General features: G+C 48.0%; 1 protein-coding gene across 7 annotated transcripts in view; it reads right to left on the bottom strand.

Moving 5' to 3' along the window:
• PTPRM (protein tyrosine phosphatase, receptor type M) overlaps positions 1-20,268 on the bottom strand; it is a 654,986-nt gene that overhangs the window by 19,278 nt on the left and 615,440 nt on the right. For 4 of the 7 annotated variants that reach the window (XM_018039452.1, XM_018039449.1, XM_018039450.1 and 1 more), the window contains 6 exons: positions 13,895-14,011; positions 8,525-8,679; positions 8,157-8,292; positions 6,799-6,948; positions 5,680-5,853; positions 4,547-4,678 (listed from right to left, as the gene is read on the bottom strand). In XM_018039452.1, coding sequence (XP_017894941.1) covers positions 4,547-4,678; positions 5,680-5,853; positions 6,799-6,948; positions 8,157-8,292; positions 8,525-8,679; positions 13,895-14,011 — 864 coding nt within the window. Of the gene's footprint in view, positions 1-4,546; positions 4,679-5,679; positions 5,854-6,798; positions 6,949-8,156; positions 8,293-8,524; positions 8,680-13,170; positions 13,222-13,894; positions 14,012-20,268 lie in introns of all 7 variants that reach the window. The other 3 variants (XM_018039446.1, XM_018039447.1, XM_018039448.1) reach the window with 1 other exon arrangement.

Below are 20,268 nucleotides of genomic sequence, written 5' to 3'. Positions count from 1 at the left end.
TTGCTCACGTCTAGGTAAGGTCACTACCAGCATCAGGCCCCAACACCCCTCATTCACTTCAGCTCCTTTCCTTTCTCTCTTCCTTTCCGCAAGTCGACCTGTTGACTTTCTTGTTGGCTGAGCCCTTAACTCCCCCTGTCCATCTAGTACTTTTTTCTCTATTTTCTGTGAAAGCATCACTAAGCCACGAGGAATTCTGCCTCCCAAAGAGGTCACGTGGGCACTACTGAATACCATCGCTGTAAGATCTCTCTTGCCACTGAAAGGCCCTCTTCTCCAGCCCTGGGGAGATGCCCTGAGCTGCCATTATAACAGTAAAGACATTTGAGATGACCCACTTGACATCCCAATCTCCAACCTTCCACCTGGGCCCGCCCAGGAGTATGTAATCACTTTGAGAGCAGGGCTGTTTAATGACAAAATACTGATAACAGTGTTGGGTTGCATTTTCTCACGCTCTGGTCCAAAACCTCCCAGCTCAGACCTAGGAAACACGGCGGAATAAAAGTAACCACTTTGGGCTTCAATTAAAAACTCAATTTCCTAGCATCTCACACTCCAGGTATTGATGACACTGGAGAACCAGGAGTTCCGCCGAAACGTGAAGCAGGTGATGAGTGTGGCGGGCAGGGTGCCAGGCATGATGGCAGATGAGGGAGGCGATCTTGCTTACCACTGCCCTGCAGCAACACTGAACTTGGACACAGGTGAGAAAACTCCCGTCTGTTATCACAAATCTTTTCTAAAGCTCTGCAGGCATGCATGCATGCTCAGTTGTCCCACTGTGTCTGGCTCTTTGCAACACCATAGATGTAGCCTGACAGGCTCTGTTGAGTGGGTTGCCCTGCCCTCCTCCAGGGAATCTTCCCAACCCAGGGATAGAACGCGCATCTCTTACGTTTCTTGTATTGGCAGGCAGGTTCTTTACCACTGAGTCACCTGGGAAGCCTTCTAAAGCTCTGAGACCCTAAAGTCTGAAATGAAGCTTCTTCTGGGACTCGGTATGCAATGATGTTTTGGAAGCAGCATTTAACTATTTTTTTCCAATTTACTGGAGGGACAAATGGCTGGGGGTCAGGGCAAGAGGAAAACACTTCATTATTTTACAGGCTATTTCTTCTGAGCCAAGAGCAGATGAAAACATTTCATTTTTAAGCAGAATGATGTACAATGAAGGTGAGAACCTACTGCTTGAAATTCCTTTTTCTGATGACTTTTCTTTTCCAAAGGATCTAAAATCTCATCATGGAAGGTTACAAAGGTTGATTTATATCGAAGATTGCAAGATGGTTTCCAGTGGATCAGATGAAGACATCTCCCTCCCTCTGCTATAGAAGCTAAAGGTTTGAATTTCATGACCAACAAGGAAAGCAGGATAACTAAGGGTCCTTTTTGCATGAGCTGAGTCTATAGTATTTTAGAAATTACACTTATTTATTTGAAAATAAGGCTTCTGGGCTTCCCAGGTGGCTCAGCAGTAAAGAATCCACCTGCCAATGTGGGAGATACGGATTCGATCCCTGGGTCAGGAAGATGCCACATACCGTGGAGCAAACTGAGGCCCCATGCCACAACTATTGAGCCTGCGCTCCAGAGCCTGGGAGCTGCAACTACTAAAGCCCATGCTCCCTAGAGCCTGTGCTCGGCAACTAGAGAAGCCATCACAGTGAGAAGCCCGTGCATTGCGACTAAAGGTTGGCCCCAGCTCACGGCAACTAGAGAAAGTCCGAGCAGCAAGGAGACCCAGCACAGTTAAAAATAACTATATAAAGGGCTTTCCTGGTGGCGCAGTTGGTAAAGAATCCGCCTGCAGAATGGGAGACCTACGTTTGATCCCTGGGTGGGGAAGATCCCCTGGAGGAGGGCATGGCAACCCACTCCAGTATTCTTGTCTGGATAATCTCTATGGACAGAGGAGCTTGGTGGGCTACAGTCCATGGGGTTGCAAAGAGTTGGACACAACTGAGCGACTAAGCACACAACTATATAGTAAATGAAAACTTAAAAAAAGATATTGCTTCCACGAAATTTTTCCTTCCTCACCAGAGCTTCTCGGTGACAAGTTATAAAACTGCCTTGTCAAAAGACAGCTTGCTGAAGTTTATTTTCTCTTTGACCCCCGCAGGATACCCATGTTAAAATTAACAGGCATATGATGGGAAGCTGAGTTGGGAAGAGAAGCCCTAGCATGCACATCTGAACTGTCCTGCCCGTTTTCTCCTGATGGAGCCAGCCTTGCTTTCTCTTCGTCCTCCCAATTCAGCCCTCAATCTAAAGCTCGTCACTTTCACCAGAGAAACACGAACGGCCCGGCTGGCGCGGGCTCCTGGATTATGGCATTCCGCATCCTGCCCAAGGAAACCGTGCGGAAAATGGCTTAAATAGTGCATAACACGTCCATGAACTGGGCCTATAAATACTTAAAGCAGCTGAGTGCTATTCTTGCACGATCGCAGAGACTTTCGGTTCAAATGCTCCGTTTAGTGCTCTCTAAAAGGCTGAATCCCAAGAGCATCCTTTCTCCAAACCAGTACCGGCTCCATCTGCTGAGCGGGATGGGGACCTTGGTCTCTCCCACTGGGGCGGCCAAGGCTTGGTATGAACCTAGACAACTGTGGGTTAGGACGTGACTTTAGAATTCAAGTGTTAGTTGCTTAGTCATGTCCGATATTTTGTGACCCCATGGACTGTAGCTGCTAGGCTCCTCTGTCCATGGGATTCTCCAGGCAAGGATACTGGAATGAGTAGCCAGTCCCTCCTCCAGGGGATATTTCCAATCCAGGGATCGAACTCAGGTCTCCTGCATTGCAGGCAGATTCTTTACTGTCTGAGTTCACGGCTGAGTGACTAACACGCTTTAGAATTCAACAGTGTTGTCCACAAAGAAACTTGTGTAAGCCACTGATGTCTGGTTCACTCATATGGAAAAAAAACAGTCTGTCACTGCATTTCAGTATTCACATTAGGGGAAAAACAATGATTCTGAAGAGGGAACACTTGCTTATCCTCTGTCTGTGACCAAGCAATCTTGAATGAGTGGAGCTGAACGCATGGCATTGTGAGTTAGAAAACCAGAAACCTCGGTCCTATTTCTGGTTGTGTCATGGAGGTTCCCCAGCTGTGGTGTCTGCTTGTTTTTATAAATGGTTGCCACCCATTCTTCGGAGAGGAGAGGATCACCACGGAAGACTACTGAAATATTCAAGCTTCTTAAGTAAAAAGGACTAGATGAGGACAAGCACGATCATTATTATTTCATTAACTAGCTCCTGGGCTGCAGCCTTAACAAGACAATGCATTGCTTCAAATGTAATGAAAAGCATTACAGGACCGAAGTGAAGGTCCAAGGGATTTTTGGCAGATTGATGACAATAAAGTGGATTTTAGGAAGGAAAATTTTTGTCCACGTTGGCTGCTGCGGTATGTCAGACTTTCATTTTTTTAAAAAAAATTTGTCTCTATGAGACAGAAAATTAATTCCATTCCAGAACAAGTTTATTCTTACAACACACCAAGTTCAAACTTCCCACAAGTGCCTCTGTCACGGCAGGTCAGCCCGTGAATAGAATAGCTGGGCCCTAAAGTGATAAATCCAGCTCCCAGGGGCCCTAGGCTCACTCTGTCTGGCCTGACAATTCCCTTTAGGAAAATCCTTCTAACCCCATTACTAATACTGAGTCACCGCCGCCCAGTTCTGTCTCTCTATGTATAAGAAGAGGAGCTACGAACAAATCACATTCATCACTGAGTTTTCCTTATCTTCCAGTCTCGGTTTCATTTCTCTTTAATATATCTTTACCAAAGAGTTGACAAAAGTAATTGCTATCCCTTAGATATGAAAAAGCCTCTACTCTTTTCACCATGCTAGGCCGACTGCCTCCAGGTGGGCCATGCCAGGAGGCTCGGAGACACTCCCAGCCCGGATCCGGGGCTGTGTCAGGGGCTGACGGCCTTTCTCATCATCTCTGGTCGGCTTGCTCTATGTCCTTCAGCCCCCGGTCAGTCCTGACTGCCTGCTACCCTGCATCTCTCTCCAGTCAGCATTTCCATCGAGAACAGCCCAGATGATGACCCTCTGTTTCCTCGTCACTCACACTGTCTCTGAGTTCAGTCCATCTTTTGTCTCAGACTATTTTCTGCTGCCATCCCTAATCACACCTGGTTTTTATTAATTTTTTGTGAAGTTTTTTTTGTGTGTGTGTGTGTGCAGACTATTTTTAAACTCTTCACTGAGGTATTTTTTTTTTTTTTTTACAATATTGCTTCTGTTTTATATTTTGTTTTTTTTTTTTCACCATGAGTCATGCGGGATCTGAGCTCCCTGACCAGGGATCGAACCCATAGCCCCTGCATGGGAAGGTGCAGTCTTAACCACTGGACTGCCAGGGAAGTCCCTTGTCTGGTTTGTAACAGGCATCTTTGGCTCCCTGTCCTCGCCTGGGGTTTGTAACCTGCTGCCAGGGGACTGCATTCTCAATGTGCAAACACAGAAAACACAGACCGGACCCTGGGCCGGGCTCTGGCAGCCGTAGTCCATGCATCTCACCTGGGCAGGGTCCACGTCGTTTAGCATCACCACAGACGTGCAGTGATAATCCAGGACCAGCCTCCAGAAGTCTTTCACCGTGTTTGGCAGAGGATGCTGGGTGACTATGAAAGCCGAGGGCTGTTTATAGCTCTGCAGACGCAAACAAGAGAGATCCAAATGGACCCGGGAGAACGTGACAAGAGGGAGCTAAGTTATTTTGTACACATGGGAGCTCGTGACACAAAACACTGAACATATTTAACAACTGTTGAATTCTATCACCATGGTCCATGCCAAAACAGGCCAAAAATAGACTCATCTGCAGAAAAATAATGCTACAAAGTCACCTCACTTTGATACTTAGAAAACTTAATAAGTATCTCCTACAATTTGTTTGGTATTTCTGGTAGAAAGGCAACGTCGACTCTACACACAACTAATTTAATGGAGAAAATTTAACTTTACTTTAAAATATGCATGATTAAGATAGTTCCGTTTCTCCTAAAATCTGTGAGTTTATTGTTTAAATGTGTGAGATGGTGTTACTTATTCCTGCCATCCAAGGACACACACGCTTTTGACAGCTCTGCAGAGCATCAGACAAGCTTAAATACCTTTTTACCGATATCCCACCAATAGAATTAAAATTTCTGCATTAGCACTGAAAATCCCCATTCACTTTTCCCATCAATTGAATAGCAAATGCTCATTCAGTTATAAGTAAATAGACTGACAGGAGGTAATGGGTTGTGTACTATCTGTGCTGACAGGCAATTTCTCCCCCATGTTAATTACTGCCTAAATCAGGAGGAATGGAAACTAAAATAATGCTGCAAACCATATTATCCCACTTCACTGCCTTCCTGACTTCATAGCTGTCTCTTGCTCTCTGGGCAGCAGGTTAAAAGACTGAAGTGCTCAGAGCACCACCGACACACCCCCCATTTATCAGCCCTCCTGGACCGGGGTCTCCCAGAGACCAAGAACGTTGGTCCTGACACAGAAACAGATACGGAGGCAGAAGTGCACTTCGTTGAAAGCACAGTTCACGGCTTTAAAGGGAACCAGGGAGAGGACCCAGGTGCTGCCCCTAGAGGAATATCCCCCCGTGTCCTGCCCAGGGAGGGGGTGCGGGGGTGGTGGGGGCTCACGTCCATGAGGGCCGCGTTGATGTAGTTGCTGCTCTCGCCATCGATGGTGATGAGAAAGGGCAGGCAGCGGTCCGGCGGCAGGATGTCCATGCAGCGGTTCTTCTCATGGTTACGGGGCAGGAGTGCGATGCTGCAGTCTTCCACGCGCAGGGTCGGCGTCACCATGTTCAGGGTCTGGGGGACAGAGCAGGCACGCTTGGGAGGAGAACCCCGTTTTGTGTGCAGACCTCAAGGGAACCCTGTGTCCTGTGGCTGAGGCCCCACTCCCCACTCCCTGGACTCCACTTACACAATGAGATTTTTATTTCTTTTTAGTCTTCAGGACTCTGTGCACAGGCAGAGCCCATCAGACACAAGGACTGCTGTGTGTATGCCAGATCAGGTGCCAACAAGTCCAGCTAGGACTGGACACCGGGGTTTGGAGGAAGAGGTTGGCAGGGGTCAGGCTGGAGTTAGATGTGGAGTCAGGTGCATTCAGATCCCAGGTGAGCATGAGAAATGGCACAGAGTACTTGGGGGGCACTAGTGGTAAAGAACCTGCCTGCAAATGCGGGAGACCTAACAGATGGGAGTTTGATCCTGGGCTGGGAAGATCCCCTGGAGGAAGGCAGGGCAACCCACTCCAGTATCCTTGCCTGGAGAATCCCATGGACAGAGGAGCCTGGTGGGCTATAGTCCATGGGGTCACAAAGAGTCGGACACGACTGAACGAGTTAGAATGCATGCACTCTTGCCAGCAAGCACCCTGAATGTGCCTGGCTTGGTCTAGCCTTCGGGGTTACACTGTGGGTTGGTCTGACATCTGCTCTCTGGGCAGGGGTAGGGGTGGGGAGGGAGGGCCTGGCTCTGCCAGACCAGTGGGTCCCGATGTGGGGATACTAGCTACATCAGCACGTGGTCTGGCTGTCAGGATGGTGTATAGGGGGGCAGGGCTTAGGCATTCAGTGGGCAGTGGCCAGGGATGCCACTAAACACCCGACAGGACAGCCCCTCGGCCATGGACAACTGAGTCCCCAGCGCCAACAGAGCTGAGGCTGAGAGGGCTTAAGGGTTCTGGAGCTGACTCTGAGGTTCCTCTTAGGAGCAAGGTCATAGCCTTGTCCCTTTAGCACGACCTACCCGGAATTCCTCCTTGATCTGGCTCGAATTGGTCTGTGGGTCCAGCTTGTTCATGTCGTAGTAGAGAGACCTGACCTGGGAAGCGGGCACCGAGGTGTCCCCGCAGAGACAGGCTTCCAGAATGGCATCGTGGATGAACACGTACTGCTCCTGGGGAAGCAGAGAAACCGAGGTAACTCCCAGGAACCAGAGGAGGACGGGAGGTAGCCCCTCGCAGACCAGAGAACAGTGGTTCACCCGTCACAGAGTGCACCTTCCTTCCAGAGAGAAGGCTGGGGAGGGGACCTGGCCGCTCGGAGGGGGCTGTCCCAGGGCCAGTAATCCTGTCCCCCTCCAATGGAAGGGCAGGGCATTAGTGATTAGCCACGTGCGGAGGACAGCGGGAGCAGAGGTAAGCAGGGGCTCAATGCAGAAGGCTTCAACACACTGATGGAAACCACTCAGACGCTGGGGCTTCCCAGGTGGTGCTAGTGGTAGAGAAACCGTCTGTCAGTGCAGGAGACGTAAGAGATGTGGGTTCGATCTTTGGGTCAGGAAGGTCCCCTGGAGAAGGGAAGGCCACTGACTTCAGTATTCTTGCCTGGAGAATCCCATGGACAGAGGAGCTTGGTGGGCTACAGTTCATGCGGTTGGACACAACTAAAGAGACTTAACATGCACGCACATTAGTAAAAACATTAATTTCCTAGGATCAGTGTGGAATACTTTTTCTCAAACACTTAAGTTCCTGAAACACCTTGAATTCTAACTTAGAGAAGTTCCAGAGTGCATCCATAAAGTGGGCAAATTCCCATGATGCCAGGCCACTCACTGGACAGAATTTTTAAGGACAGTCAGAAGAGAAGGAAATGCACAGAGATTACCCTTAAAAATCACTCTGCAAATGCCTGCCTATTCTCAGGGGTGGTCTCGCTCTGGTTACCAGCTAGTTTAAAAGACACAATAAAAAGAAACGGTATTGAAATCCTGAAGGCTTCAAAGTGGAGCCTCGACCGGGACCCTGGACGCAGAAGCAAGGGGAAAGCTGGGCTTGGGGAGCAGATTCTGTTACCTGGCAGACTCCTGGCCTTTTTCATGTGTTTATGAGAGAAGAAAGAAAAGGAAGGAAGGAGGAGGGTGGGAAGAAAGGATGGCCACGTGCCTCGCCTTTTCTGCCGGGGGTTTCTGAAAACAGAACAGCAGCTTCTCTCCCCCCACCTCTTGGCCCTGGGACGTGGCCAGCGGGGGCGGGGCCTGAGGCTGGGCGGGGCCTGAGGCTGGGCGGGGCCTGAGGCTGGGCGGGTGTGGACCGGGGTGGGGGTGGGGGCAGAAGGGGGGATGGGGATGGCGGCAGAAGGGGCGGGACGGGGGTTCAGTACCTCGGTCTGCACCATGTTCACCCTCCGAGACCGCAGCTCGCGCACGCAGTTGTAGATGTCCACCACCCCTTCCCGCTCGGCCATGTCCAGCATGATGTCAATGACGATGAAACAGCCAGTCCTGCCCGCACCAGCACTGCACGGAGAAGGGGGCTCAGTCAGCAGGGGCAGAAGGGACCCCCACTGCTGCTTCCTCTTAGATCCTCGCTGGGGTGAAATTCACAGAACATGGAATGACCACCAGAAGGTGTACAACTCAGTGGTGCCTGGCACCATCGGAACGCGATCAACGCCTCTGTCGAGTTCCCAAACATTTCCATCACCCCAAGGGGACTCGCACCCGCTGCCCTCGCTTGGCCCCCACTCACCTGCAGTGCACCACCAACGGGCCTGCGTTGGGCGGGCTCTTGGATTTCACCTGCCGGACAAAGCCCAGCAGCCCAGTGGCGTGGTAGGGGACCCCATGGTCCGGCCAGCCCGTGAAGTGGAACTGTCTGATCTCTCGGATTTCGTGGACGCCTCGCTGCCAGGGGCCAGTCAGCACGGGAGAGAACATAGGGAAATAGACAATGAGGTGCCAGGAGGGCGCCAAGGACCCTCAGCGTCAGGGAGCCTGGGGCTGGGTAACTGACTGCTGGGAAGAAAGTCATTCTCCAAGGTAACACAGACTCTGAGAGCTCATCACAGGGAGAAAGATGTTTGTAGGGGTGGAAGGGGAGGTGATGCTTTGGGAACACGTGAGTTTACAGGTGCAACAGTAGTGAGTGGATAGTGGTGGGTGCTGAGCCTCCTCGAGCCTCCTTTCTAAGCTGTAGGCTCTGTTAACAGTCTGTGTGTCACTCATATGCTATGGTGTGAGGAGCAAGCCCCGAGACACAGATTGGGGGCGGGAGGGGTCTAAGGGGTGTTTATGTCTCAAGACAAGCTGCCAAGATGCAGACCCCTGCTCAGCTCTTCCGTGTCCTGGTGCCATCTGTGCCGGGCACTTGGGCTGTGCACATGCCTATGTGTACAGGAAGGCTCCTGGAAGAAGGACTGCTTCCATCCAGACAGGCCAGAGGACCACTTTTCATTGGAACTAAGTTTGTTAAGCTTCTCTTTCTAACTGGGGTAAACACTGAACCCATGCATCTGGTCACCAACAATCATATGCAAACACGGCTCTTCAGGTCTGACTCCAGGGTCTAGAGTGGCAGAGGTGTCTTCAGTGGTTGGCTTTCAGGAGGTAAGGCATGTCAGCAAATACGAACCATGGAAACCAAGAGGTATTTTTGCTGGAATTCTATGTTAGATCAGTAAACTGAAGAGGGAGGGTGGTCCGCCATACAACTGAAGGGGAGGCAGAAGGAAACAGACTTTAACCAATTTTTTTTTAAATTTACTTTTGTTTTGAGAATAACTAAGTTGATTTATGGGCTTCCCTGATGGCTCAGGGAATCTGAGCTGCCAAAGAAGGAGACATGGGTTCCATCTCTGGGTTCAGGAAGATCTCCTGGAGAAGGAAATGGTAACCCACTCCAGTATTCTTGCCTAGAGACTACCATGGACAGAAAGCATGGGGTTGCAAAGAGTTGGATATGACTGAGCAACTAAGTACGTTAAATTGATTTTTATCCATTTTTTTCTTCCTATGAATCTATGCAGGAAGACTGTGTTTTAAAACAAGAGCCTGTTTTGAAAACAATTACTTCCAGAATAAAGGCTGGAGGTAACCTGAGATAAAACTTGACTTTCCCCCTTCTCTCTTTCCAACACTGTTTCCTGGACACCATCTCTGTGTTAGGCCCTGGGTGTGGTCTTACTATCTCAACACAAACTGTTCAGGAACCCTATGTTCACCATCAGTCACTGTTTGTGGAAACTTAGCCAGGAAGAAATTTATGTGCTTTGAAAGACCAGAAGAGGCAAACAACTATAGGTTCTAAAGATAAGAGTTGTTTGCTATCAGGATGTTCATTTGTCTTGGTTTAATAACACAAAAGTGTGGAAGCTTCATTTCTCTTAGAAACTCATGCTGTTCTTTAGTAGGTTTAAGCATTAAGGAATTATGCCGTCAGGGATTCACAAAGGAAAATCAACACTGTCATCTGCTAAATACGCTCTGTGACCCCAGAGCAAGATTCCTAGGTGGTTAGGAGCCCACATTTCCTCTTGCTGAAACCATGATAACAGTTGGCCAAGCCTCCATCAGAAGACAAATGGTGAGGTTGTGTCATCCCTGAGTGCTCCCCTGGATTTACCTAGGACGGCAGGGCAGGGGTAGTCCCAGGAAAGGGAAAAGCCTATAATAAATATTTCTTCATTCCAAAGAGGACAAGCGAGCACTTATGTCTTCAATACACTGTTAATTTTAATTTTTTTGAGCACTTCTTTTTCTAGGTTTCAGATCTAGCATCCCCAAATTCTGAACTCCATCTATCATGGGGTGGGGAAGGGCCATCCAACTGATGTAAGGCTCATTCTCTCAGCAGGGTAAATGTCAGCATCTGGGATGCAGCAAACCTCTTTCCAAAATAAACCTTGCTCTCTAATGTGCTCACTACTTATGAGACGAGCAATGGAGTGGCTTCTGAGTTACTTCTCACTCTTGTTCACGGACGCAGCAGTTCCCTCTTTTGCTGTTTTGTAGTATATTTGGGGGGATCGATCATAGATGTGATTGGTGATCACAGCCCCAACACGTTGCAAGTTGATATCAAGTATATTTTTGTTTTTCATTAACAAGATTTTGTTGTTGTTGTTCAGTTACTAAGTCGCGTCTGACTCTGCGACCCCACGGACTGTAGCATGCCAGGCTCCACTGTCCTCTACTGTCTCCCGGAGTTTGCTCAATAAGACTTTATGTGATATAAATCAGTATCATCATATATATAAATTGTAATAAATAATAATGCTATATAAAGGTGTCTGTATAGCCAAAGCTATGGTCTTTCCAGTAGTCATGTATGGATGTGAGAATTGGACCACAAAGAAGGCTGAGTGCCAAAGAGTTGATGCTTTCGAACTATGGTGCTGGAGAAGACTCTTAAAAGTCCCTTGGGAAACAAGGAGATCAAACCAGTCAATCCTAAAGGAAATCAACCCTGAATATTCATTGGAAGGACTGATACTGAAGCTGAAGCTCCGATACTTTGGCCACCTTAGGTGAAGAGCCAACTCATTGGAAAAGACCCTGATGCTGGGAAAGATTGAGGGCAAGAGGAGAAGGGGGCAACAGAGGATGAGATGGTAGGATGGCATCACTGACTCAATGGACATGAGTTTGAGCAAGCTCCGGAAGATAGTGAGGGATAGGAAAGTCTGCTGCAGTCCGTGGGGTCACAAAGAATTGGACACGACTTAGTCACTGAACAACAACAATAAAAGGTGTGATATTTACTTCATTCTCCTTGTACTATAATGGGAAGAAAGACGCCTAGTAGAGCCTAACGCAGAGAGGGTGCTTGATAATTAACTGTGGGATGGATGAATCCCTAGGTGCATGTTCTTTCTGACAGGTTTCAGGCCAATTCCTGCTTTTCTGAGCCCTAGGCACCTCCTTGCAGAGGGAATTTGGTGTCTGTAGCCAGCTTCCTTGCTGCCAGCATCAGCGAGGATACATTCCCCCGACAACTTAGATCCACAGAAGCTTTTCAGCTGTCTTCCTCCAGCCAGGATGGGCACTTTGTCATTTAACATCTGTTCAGCTCCGGGTCATCAGCCTCATGGGAAAGGAGAGAGGACCGCCCCATGTAAAACAGGCATTGATCAGTTTCAAATTGCAAACCTTCCTGCTTGTTTGCAGAATGAAGCCCAAGCCTATTTTTCACCTTTAGGTCCCTTGATGTAAATCCTCTTAAAACAGAATCAGAACTGCAGGACTCTCAAAGCACACACTTCACTTGGCTGTTTCTCTCTCTGTTTTTTTTTTTTTTTAAAGTTTCCTTTCTAATGAGGAAGTTTAAAACCTACAAGAAGTGCTCCGCAGAAGTACTAACGATTTGTTTTCCTTAAAGATTCCAATTGCCTGGTTAGAAAATCACTAACATGTCATTCTGATTTCCCCAAATGCCTTAACAAGCTCCTCATCCTTCCTTTCCTTCCACCAGCTCTTTGCTGGCTGTCTTAGGACTAAAATACCTGGGTGTTTCAGAAACATTTTTGGGCAGCTGGGGATAGAGAACACTAAGAGGTTAAAAAAAGAGCAAAGAAACAAACAAATCCTTCCTTTAGCCACTGAGATGCATTTTCAGCTTATTAGAGAGCTGACTATTGTTCAAAGAACTCCATGTTTAAGTGATGGCTTTCGGATGATTTTTTTTTTTAAAGAAAAAAAATATTCGGGGTCTTTTATCACTATCTGTTTTAATACAATTATTCATGAGTGCTCTTGCCAAGAGCCATACAAAAATCCTCCATATGCTTTTCTTTTTTTCCCTCCTGATTCTGCCTAAAAAGGAAAAAAAAAAAAAAACACTGACATCAAAGTGTGAGGTTCAGAACTTAAAGAATTGAGTCAACCAGAACTCCACATTCTTTGAAGTCTTCAAGCCTCCTGTCTGCTTATTAAAAAAGACAGGCTAAGGGAAAAAAAAATGTTAAATAGTATGAGAAACAGATTAAAATAAACAAAAGTCTCTTCAGCCTTGTGATTCTATGACAAATAGGGTTTTGAAAGTCAGGAGAGGTGTTCAAAACATCGGGGTAAATGAGCCAGGAAGCAAACGCTGCCATTTCTTCATTTCCCACAACTGGTCTTGTTAGTCTGGAGACTGCGTTGAGATGCAGGGGGAATAAGAGCTGGAACCAACTGCCCAGAGGTTCACTTACAACCCTGGGGTCTCTATAGGAACCCACCACTGGGAAACTTGTGCCAGCATCGCTAAGCGCAGTGTAGGGCTCAGCTGCAGAGAATCAGCTCTGGACAGAAGCCTGGGGACTCCAGAGACAACGCCAGGGGTCCTCTTCTTGGAGGACAGCAAGGCAGAGAACTCGCCGGACACATCATCTCCACTCCCCGCCCCCCGCAGCCTACCTGTGACACTTCTCGGGACGGACTGCAGTGTGCTTCTCCTCCGGGCCCTCCCTATGTCGGCAGAAAGAGGGGGGTAAGGAGATTCCCTGTTATGCTCAGAGCAGCAGCCCCATCCATGCGCATGGGATGAGCATTTGGGACGCCGCGCCCGCAGGGACCGAGGGCTGAAACCAGCATGGGAGTGAGTGAATGGAGAAGCTGGTTCATGCAGAAGCGTCCTGTGTCTACTTATGTATGTTTCCAGGTAGAGGCTTCCACCTGGAAAGTCCATCATCTGCATGAAACCACAGGCTGAGAAAGGCTTGAGGACGTGAAGGGCATCCAGGAGGAGTTAGAACCCGTGTCTCCACACTGATGCTAACTCAGTACCGGGGAACCCACATGGACATACAGCATGAAGGACATTTATCAACTGCCTCTGAACAAGGACAGAGAGACGGGCTGAACAATACTAACCAGGTTGAAAAGAAAAAGGAAGTGGACAGCTAGGTGTATCTTTTGGATTAGCGGCAAAATACATATTCCTATGAAATGGGAATGATTTGCTTCAAAGATGGCAGTGAGGTGCTGCAGGACCAGAGGGTAGGGTGCAGTCCTGAGTCATCACTGGCTACAGACTACCTGCGTTCAGGTGAGACCACGGATGAATTATCCCGGATAAGTTAATGAGGCTGGTATCACTAATGTCTGACTGTAGCTTTTCAAAAATAGTGTGAAAGCTTACCTTTTCAACAGCAAATGTTCTTATCACGTATTCTGCCAGTAGCTCTGTTTCTATTAGGGTAACTTTAATGTCTTTATAGATCTCCGTGTCATCTGGCCAGTATTTGCAGCATTTGACCTTTAGAAAACACAAAGGAAATGAGGCTTAAGTGGGTTTTTTTTTTTTTTTTGGAGTTCTCTAAATGATGGGTCACAGTATAATTTATAGGATACAATTTGTGCACAAAATCAGAAATATAGCTTAACTTTTTTCTTTTTAGATCACCTGTATATTTTTTTCTCTCCCCAGAATAAAACACAGTTTGAGTCATGGGAGGAATAAAACCTAGGAAAATGGTCTAAAGTTAACAGATTGTATTTATACTACAAATATCCCAGTTACAGTAACCATTCATTTCTTGTCTATTTCTACTCAGGAGTGGCCTGGAAAAATAAACTACAAAAGGTGGCTTGCAATATTTTAGCTCCTCTGAACTTTAAATTTCTTCTAGTTTCAGAAATTGATGGAACATTTTGGAGGAGGACCGAGCAGGAAATTGGAGCCAAAAGTCAAGATTAGAGATTTTTTTTTTTTCTGAAGAAGGCAATAGCTATGTGTTTTTCTCAAGTGACAATTACAGATTCATTTTTTGTCTAAGTAAATTCAGTGTACAAAACCTGGTGAACTCTCCGTGTTAATGATTTCTTCAGTCACCCTAGCACAAAACCTGGAGATCCTTCTCCAAAACCCAAACAAGTGCCAAGTCGAGCAAGCAGTTGAAACAGCTTTCAAATATGTTTTCCGGCTTTTTATTCCCTCTGCCACCATCTTCCTTAAGGCTCTGCTAACTTCCTGTGTGGACATCCCTTCTTAAGAAGCTGCAAAAACCCTTCCAAGTGTGGTCCCCCTGGCACTGACTTGCTCTGCTCAGTAAACTTCTATTTCCAATGACTGCCCATGAAATTAAAGGGAAATTAACTTTGGCCTGGCACGTAGAGGTCTTTTTTGTACTTGGCTGCAACTAGACTAGCATCTTCATCCTTATATTTTTATTACCCTTCTTTCGACCACATGTATTTTATGTTCAGAGACAAGTGGTCTGCCTGATTCGCCAGCAGACTTCACAGTTTAGACTCCTACTCAGGCCCCTCCCAGTCACACAGTTTGTCCAGCTGAACATTTCATCTGTTCTTTGAAGAGTATTTCAAGTGCCACACCCCCAAAGTCTTTCCTCCATGGATGTGAGCTCTCTGTTGATGGTCTGATAGGATGTGCCAGTTCCGTTGCGATGACACTGGGTGATGGCCTGCTTATTACCTGCAGGCAAGCAGAGGGCTTTCTATTGCTTATTTCTGCCCCTGGGGTCCAGAAGAGTGGTCATTAGGAGAAAGGAAGCCTCCTTCCAAAGAGATGCTTGTGGGCAGCCTTCTTTGAGCAGAGGCACCTGGCTGGGCGGGCCCAGAAGTGGCGGCCGAGCCATTCTGCATCCCGCCCTCCCATCTCATCTCCCAAAATATCCTGAAATGGCTTGTCACATCTGTTTCCAGCCTACTCAAAAGCTTTCTAAATTGGGTTCACTTTAGTATCTTTTTAACTGCTTGGACTTGTGTCAAGAGGAAAGCATGTTTTCTTCTGGATGCAGGCTCTCCAGTCAGAGGAGTCTGGGCTTGAGTTGCCTCCTGGCCTCTATGTTCTGCGGACATGGATGTTTAGACCAGTGGTTACCGGGTGTCTGTTGGAGCCCAGGCGTGGCAGAACCAGACGCTCCTCTCCTCTGACCATGCTGCCCCGCTGCAGCCCAGTGCTCCCCGCACGGCCTCACCACCTAAGGCACCAGACGGTCTTCAGCCCAGAATGGCAGTTACCCGGCGTCTCAGTGCCGCTTCCATCCAGCCATCACTTGGGCACCCCATGGCCGAGGTTGCTGCCTGCCTGTCATTGTGGAGGGTGGCAGGGGTGCATGATGGGCTCCTCCCTCCAACGGGGCATGGTTGCTGGCTTTAAAATTCACAAATGTGAAACAGTACAGGAAGCAGAATAACTCTTGGATTTCTAACTGCCTTCACAAAGGGTCATTTTTAGCCAGCAGCCCAAATGATCCCATGTACAATAAAGTCAGACCCCCGGACACTCGGGCTGCCCCAGATTGGCCACACATTACTGTGACCTTCACGGTGTCTTTGGAAGAGGGCATGGCAACCCAGTCCAGTATTCTTGCTTGGGGAATCCCAAGGACAGAGGAGACTGGCGGGGTTGCAAAGAGTTGGGCATGACTGAGCACGCTTGCACGCATGCAGGAATTAGGAAAGGGTCCTGTGAGGTGGGGGTGGGGAGAGCTTCACACCCAGTAGAGCTGAGAGGAGCCACAGAGACAGTTTCCAAACACTCCTCTTCCAGAGTATCATGACCGTCAGACCCAGCTCTTCCTGCCTGGACTCTGCTTTGAGACCCTGGGTTCTCATGACCGTGACCTCATCAGTGGCCAGCTCGAGGGGAGAGCCAGCAGGGGCCAGGGCCAGTCTACCCACCCCCTACTTCCTTCTCGCCCTGGCTTGTGTCCTGAAAGGAGGGAAGGAGAGGCCGGCCCAGGGACTGAGAGGGACTCACTCCAGAGATGAGTGGATGGTGGCTGGGAGAGGCTGTGGACAGGTCCCGAGAGCAGAGCTCTTTGGAAGAGAAGCTCACGGTCAATTATGCTGTCTTCAGTCTCTCCAGGCCCGGCTTCAGGGACAGATACCGAACAGACAGCCCTGAAATGACTTTAGCTGCCTTGTCTCTTGGGGAGGGAGGGGGTGGGAGGGGGTAGGAGGGGAAGAGGCAGGAAGAAAAGACACTTCCGATGGCAGCATCCTCCATCCGTATCCCTGATCACAAGTGGCTCCATTTCGTGGATGCTCCTGTATCACCAGCTCTTCGGGCGGCAGGACGGAGGCTGGGGCAGACTGTGAAGGTCTGTTTCTGTGCTCTGTGCTGGGCCAAGGACTCATTTTGCTAAAAAGCCTGTGATCATGGAGGAGGAAGTCAGCCCTTCACTATGGCCACCACTGCCCCATCGAACAGACACAACCATCGAGGAGGCGGCAGGCAGGAAAAAACACAAAGGTGCTGGTACAAGTTTTGATCCATTAAGGGGTTTTCGGCAGACTCTTTCTAAAAAGATATCCAGAGAGAGTGACCACAGTTCTATGAACAGCTGTGTCAGGGGTCGGCTGAGCGTGGCTTTGCTGGGGACGCTGTTGGCAAGAGTGGGGACGTTGCAGGGAAGCACAGTGAGTGAAGAGCCCTGCTTAAGAGCCGCCTGCCAGTGAAGCTTCCAAGACAACAGGTCTATGGTGTACAGGATTTTTTGTCTTCTACAGAGATCTCGCAGCAGTGAGAACATTCGCTCAGTTAAATATCCAGATTTCTCTGGCCCTTGCGTGATGAAGTCAGATGGAGGTGCACTGGCATTTTTCTTGCTGACTTGTGGTGTTGCAGCCGATGATGTGTACCCCTGAGCCTTGGGTTTCTCATGCACAAAATGGGACTATGGCATTGTTTTCAGGGAGACTGTGGAGAGTAAGGGAGACAGTCTGTATAAAACAGTACCTGGCCTGTCCCAGGTTCCCAGCTCCTCCCTCTGACACCTGCCACATTCGGCCCTGCCCTCTCCTTTGGGCAGCACGTCTGAAGCCTGCTCTAACTGCTGGAGGTCTGGATGGTGTGAATCTGGGGGAATCACTTCATGGCACCAGCAAGTCCCTCTTCAGGCTCTTGCCTCAACCTCCTCCTGCAGGGCTTCTGGTTTTCTCTCTGGTCTTCCATTAGCATCTCTCAATGAATGGATATACAATACTTAGAATACACACAACGTCACATCTCTATCCGTAACATTTCTTTTCATCTGCTGTAAAGAAACTCGTGGCCCGATGCCTCCTGTGGAATGCCAAGTGTCATCTTGCAGACCTCCCTAGTAAATGTCCTGTTCCTTTTCTCTCCTACCTAACTAGATGACAAACCATCAGCACTTTGAAGAAACACATATACCCAGGCTGCTTGTTCCTCACCTTGTTCAACAGATTGGACTTGACTTTTAGCCATTCCTGAAATTTAAATCATCCTGCAGAAGGATGGAGACTTGCTGCCACCAAGGACAATGATTAGCATGTGTCCCTCTCTTGGGGCCTCCATTCTTCAGTTGTAAAATGGGATAGTGCAGACTTTTCCTGTTTTCCTAGTTTTATGTTAAAGTTACAGAGGAAGGCAAGGCTTGAATCAGCTACATTGATATGATGGTTGATGGTGGATCAAAATGCAGAGGAATACTTACTGAATGAGTATAAGCTCATCCAAGGTTAAGGTTATCTTTACTCAGGTCACAAAATGTCAATCTTAAATACCCAATTCATTAAAAAAAAAAAAGATCCATGAAAGGCAATCATGAGAGTTCAAGACAGAAAAATTTCAGTAATGCCTACAAAAATAATCTCTCTTCCCTTTCACGTATGAACTGGATGTCTTAGAACAACTTAAGAGATTCTGTAAAAAAAATTATTATTTTGTACTGCTACATATTACCTATGTTATTATTATTTTTTTAACTATTAAACTATTTCCACATGTTATTAAGGGGAAAATCTTTCCTCTCTCTTACTTCTTCCATTGGTCTTGGATCTGGGGGGTTTTTGAAGAAAAGCAAGTGTTCTTTGTATTAAGGCTCCAGGTGCATTTGGAACCTTAATACATCTTCCTTGTAGGTGAAGAAGTGAAAGTGTTAGTCGCTCAGTCATGTCCGACTCTTTGTGACTCCATGGACTATAGCCCGACAGGCTCCTCTGTCTATGGGATTCTCCAGGCAAGAATACTGGGATGGGTAGCCATTCCCTTCTCCAGGGGATCTTCCCAACCCAGGGATCAACCCTGGGTCTCCTGCATTGGCAGGTGGATTCTTTACCATCTGAGCCACCAGGGACGCCCATCTTGTATGTGAATTAGAGCTTATTCTGACATCCAGTGTTCATCTTTAACTTTTTTCTTTTGTTACTCTTTTAGTGACAAACGTGAAAGGAATTACAAGACAATCTCTTTGGGAAGATGATAATCTTTATAGCATCCATCAGTTCCCTTGCATCCCTTATATATTGATGAGGGTGAGCATCTCTGGTTCCTGCTTCTCTTGGCTCCAAGACCCTTTACCACCTGTTATCAGAACTATTCAGGGCAGCTCAACAATCATCTTCCTACATGACTCCAAGACCTCATTTGGATTTTTAATAAACAGTTACATCCTAATGAAGTCTTCATCAAACTGACTAAATATATTTAGAAATCATTAGCTTAAATTACCAGTGCAAAAAAGAACCTCCTTTGGGAGAGCCCCAGACTGGGTTCCCAGACTTTTGGCAGATGAATTAGTACAACACAGCGGAGTTGGTGGGAGTTCCTGGGAACCAGACGTTGGATAAAGAGCTCAGGGTCCCTCCGGTGGGTTCATTAAAGAGGGAAAACAACCACAACACACCCGACGCAATTTACATGCCAGGTGTGCGGCTGTCGGCAGGTGCCAAGGAAACTGACAAGGGTCCCTTCCCACAACACATGGGCTGCGGGGGATGCGCTGGGGCGACCAGGAAGCCTTAGATAATGACGGGTCCTGGCAGGTGTATGGGGGGAGCCCTGCAGGAGGGAAGTGTGGTTTCTGAGTCCTCTACACAGGTGCTGGGACTGGAGGCCTCCCAGAGGCTCCAACAGGGGCAATTACAGTGGCCTAATGCAGGGCGCTCCGGGACAGAGATCCGGGGAAAGCTGCCGGGCTCTGACTTAATGAATCAAGTCTGTGTAAACAAACAGCGTTGGCCTGGCTCATGCCTGATTCATGAAGCACCCGCTGTGTGCAGTCAACATGGTAAGCAGCTAGTTGCTGCCCTTAAAAACCATGTCATTTTCATTTCTTCAGTGGTTTGTCATCGCTGTTTCCAAGCGTGGAACGTGGGCATGTCGTCTCTTGACAAATGTGCAGGATGAACAATGGGAAATGGCCTGGAATGAGGTCTGACCTTTTCCCGGAGGGCATGTGACCTCTTGTCAACACCCCCAGATCACACCAGACATTTCAAGGACAGACGCCATGAAGCACATCACTAATTGAATTCAGGCCAGTCCACGGGGCTGATGGTGGCAGGGGAGGACTCTTAGAGCTTACCACGTCCCTGCAAACTGGGTGAGGATCTGGAAGGATTTTTTTTTTTAAATAAGCTTACCAGACCTAAAATTCCTGAGTTTCTATGAGGCTGTGTGCTTCCGTTTAAGGCTGAACTTGAACCCTGGCCCCTGATCTCCCCTTCAGCTGCACACTATTAGCTGCAGTGTCCACGGCTATTTGTCAGAAAGAATTGTTTCCATCAAAAATATCAACA

This window comes from Capra hircus, chromosome 24 (genome assembly GCF_001704415.2).
Source record: "Capra hircus breed San Clemente chromosome 24, ASM170441v1, whole genome shotgun sequence".
Lineage (NCBI taxonomy): Eukaryota > Metazoa > Chordata > Mammalia > Artiodactyla > Bovidae > Capra > Capra hircus.
Note: the sequence above shows the minus strand (reverse complement) of the source record. Positions and strands in the feature narration are given on the sequence as shown.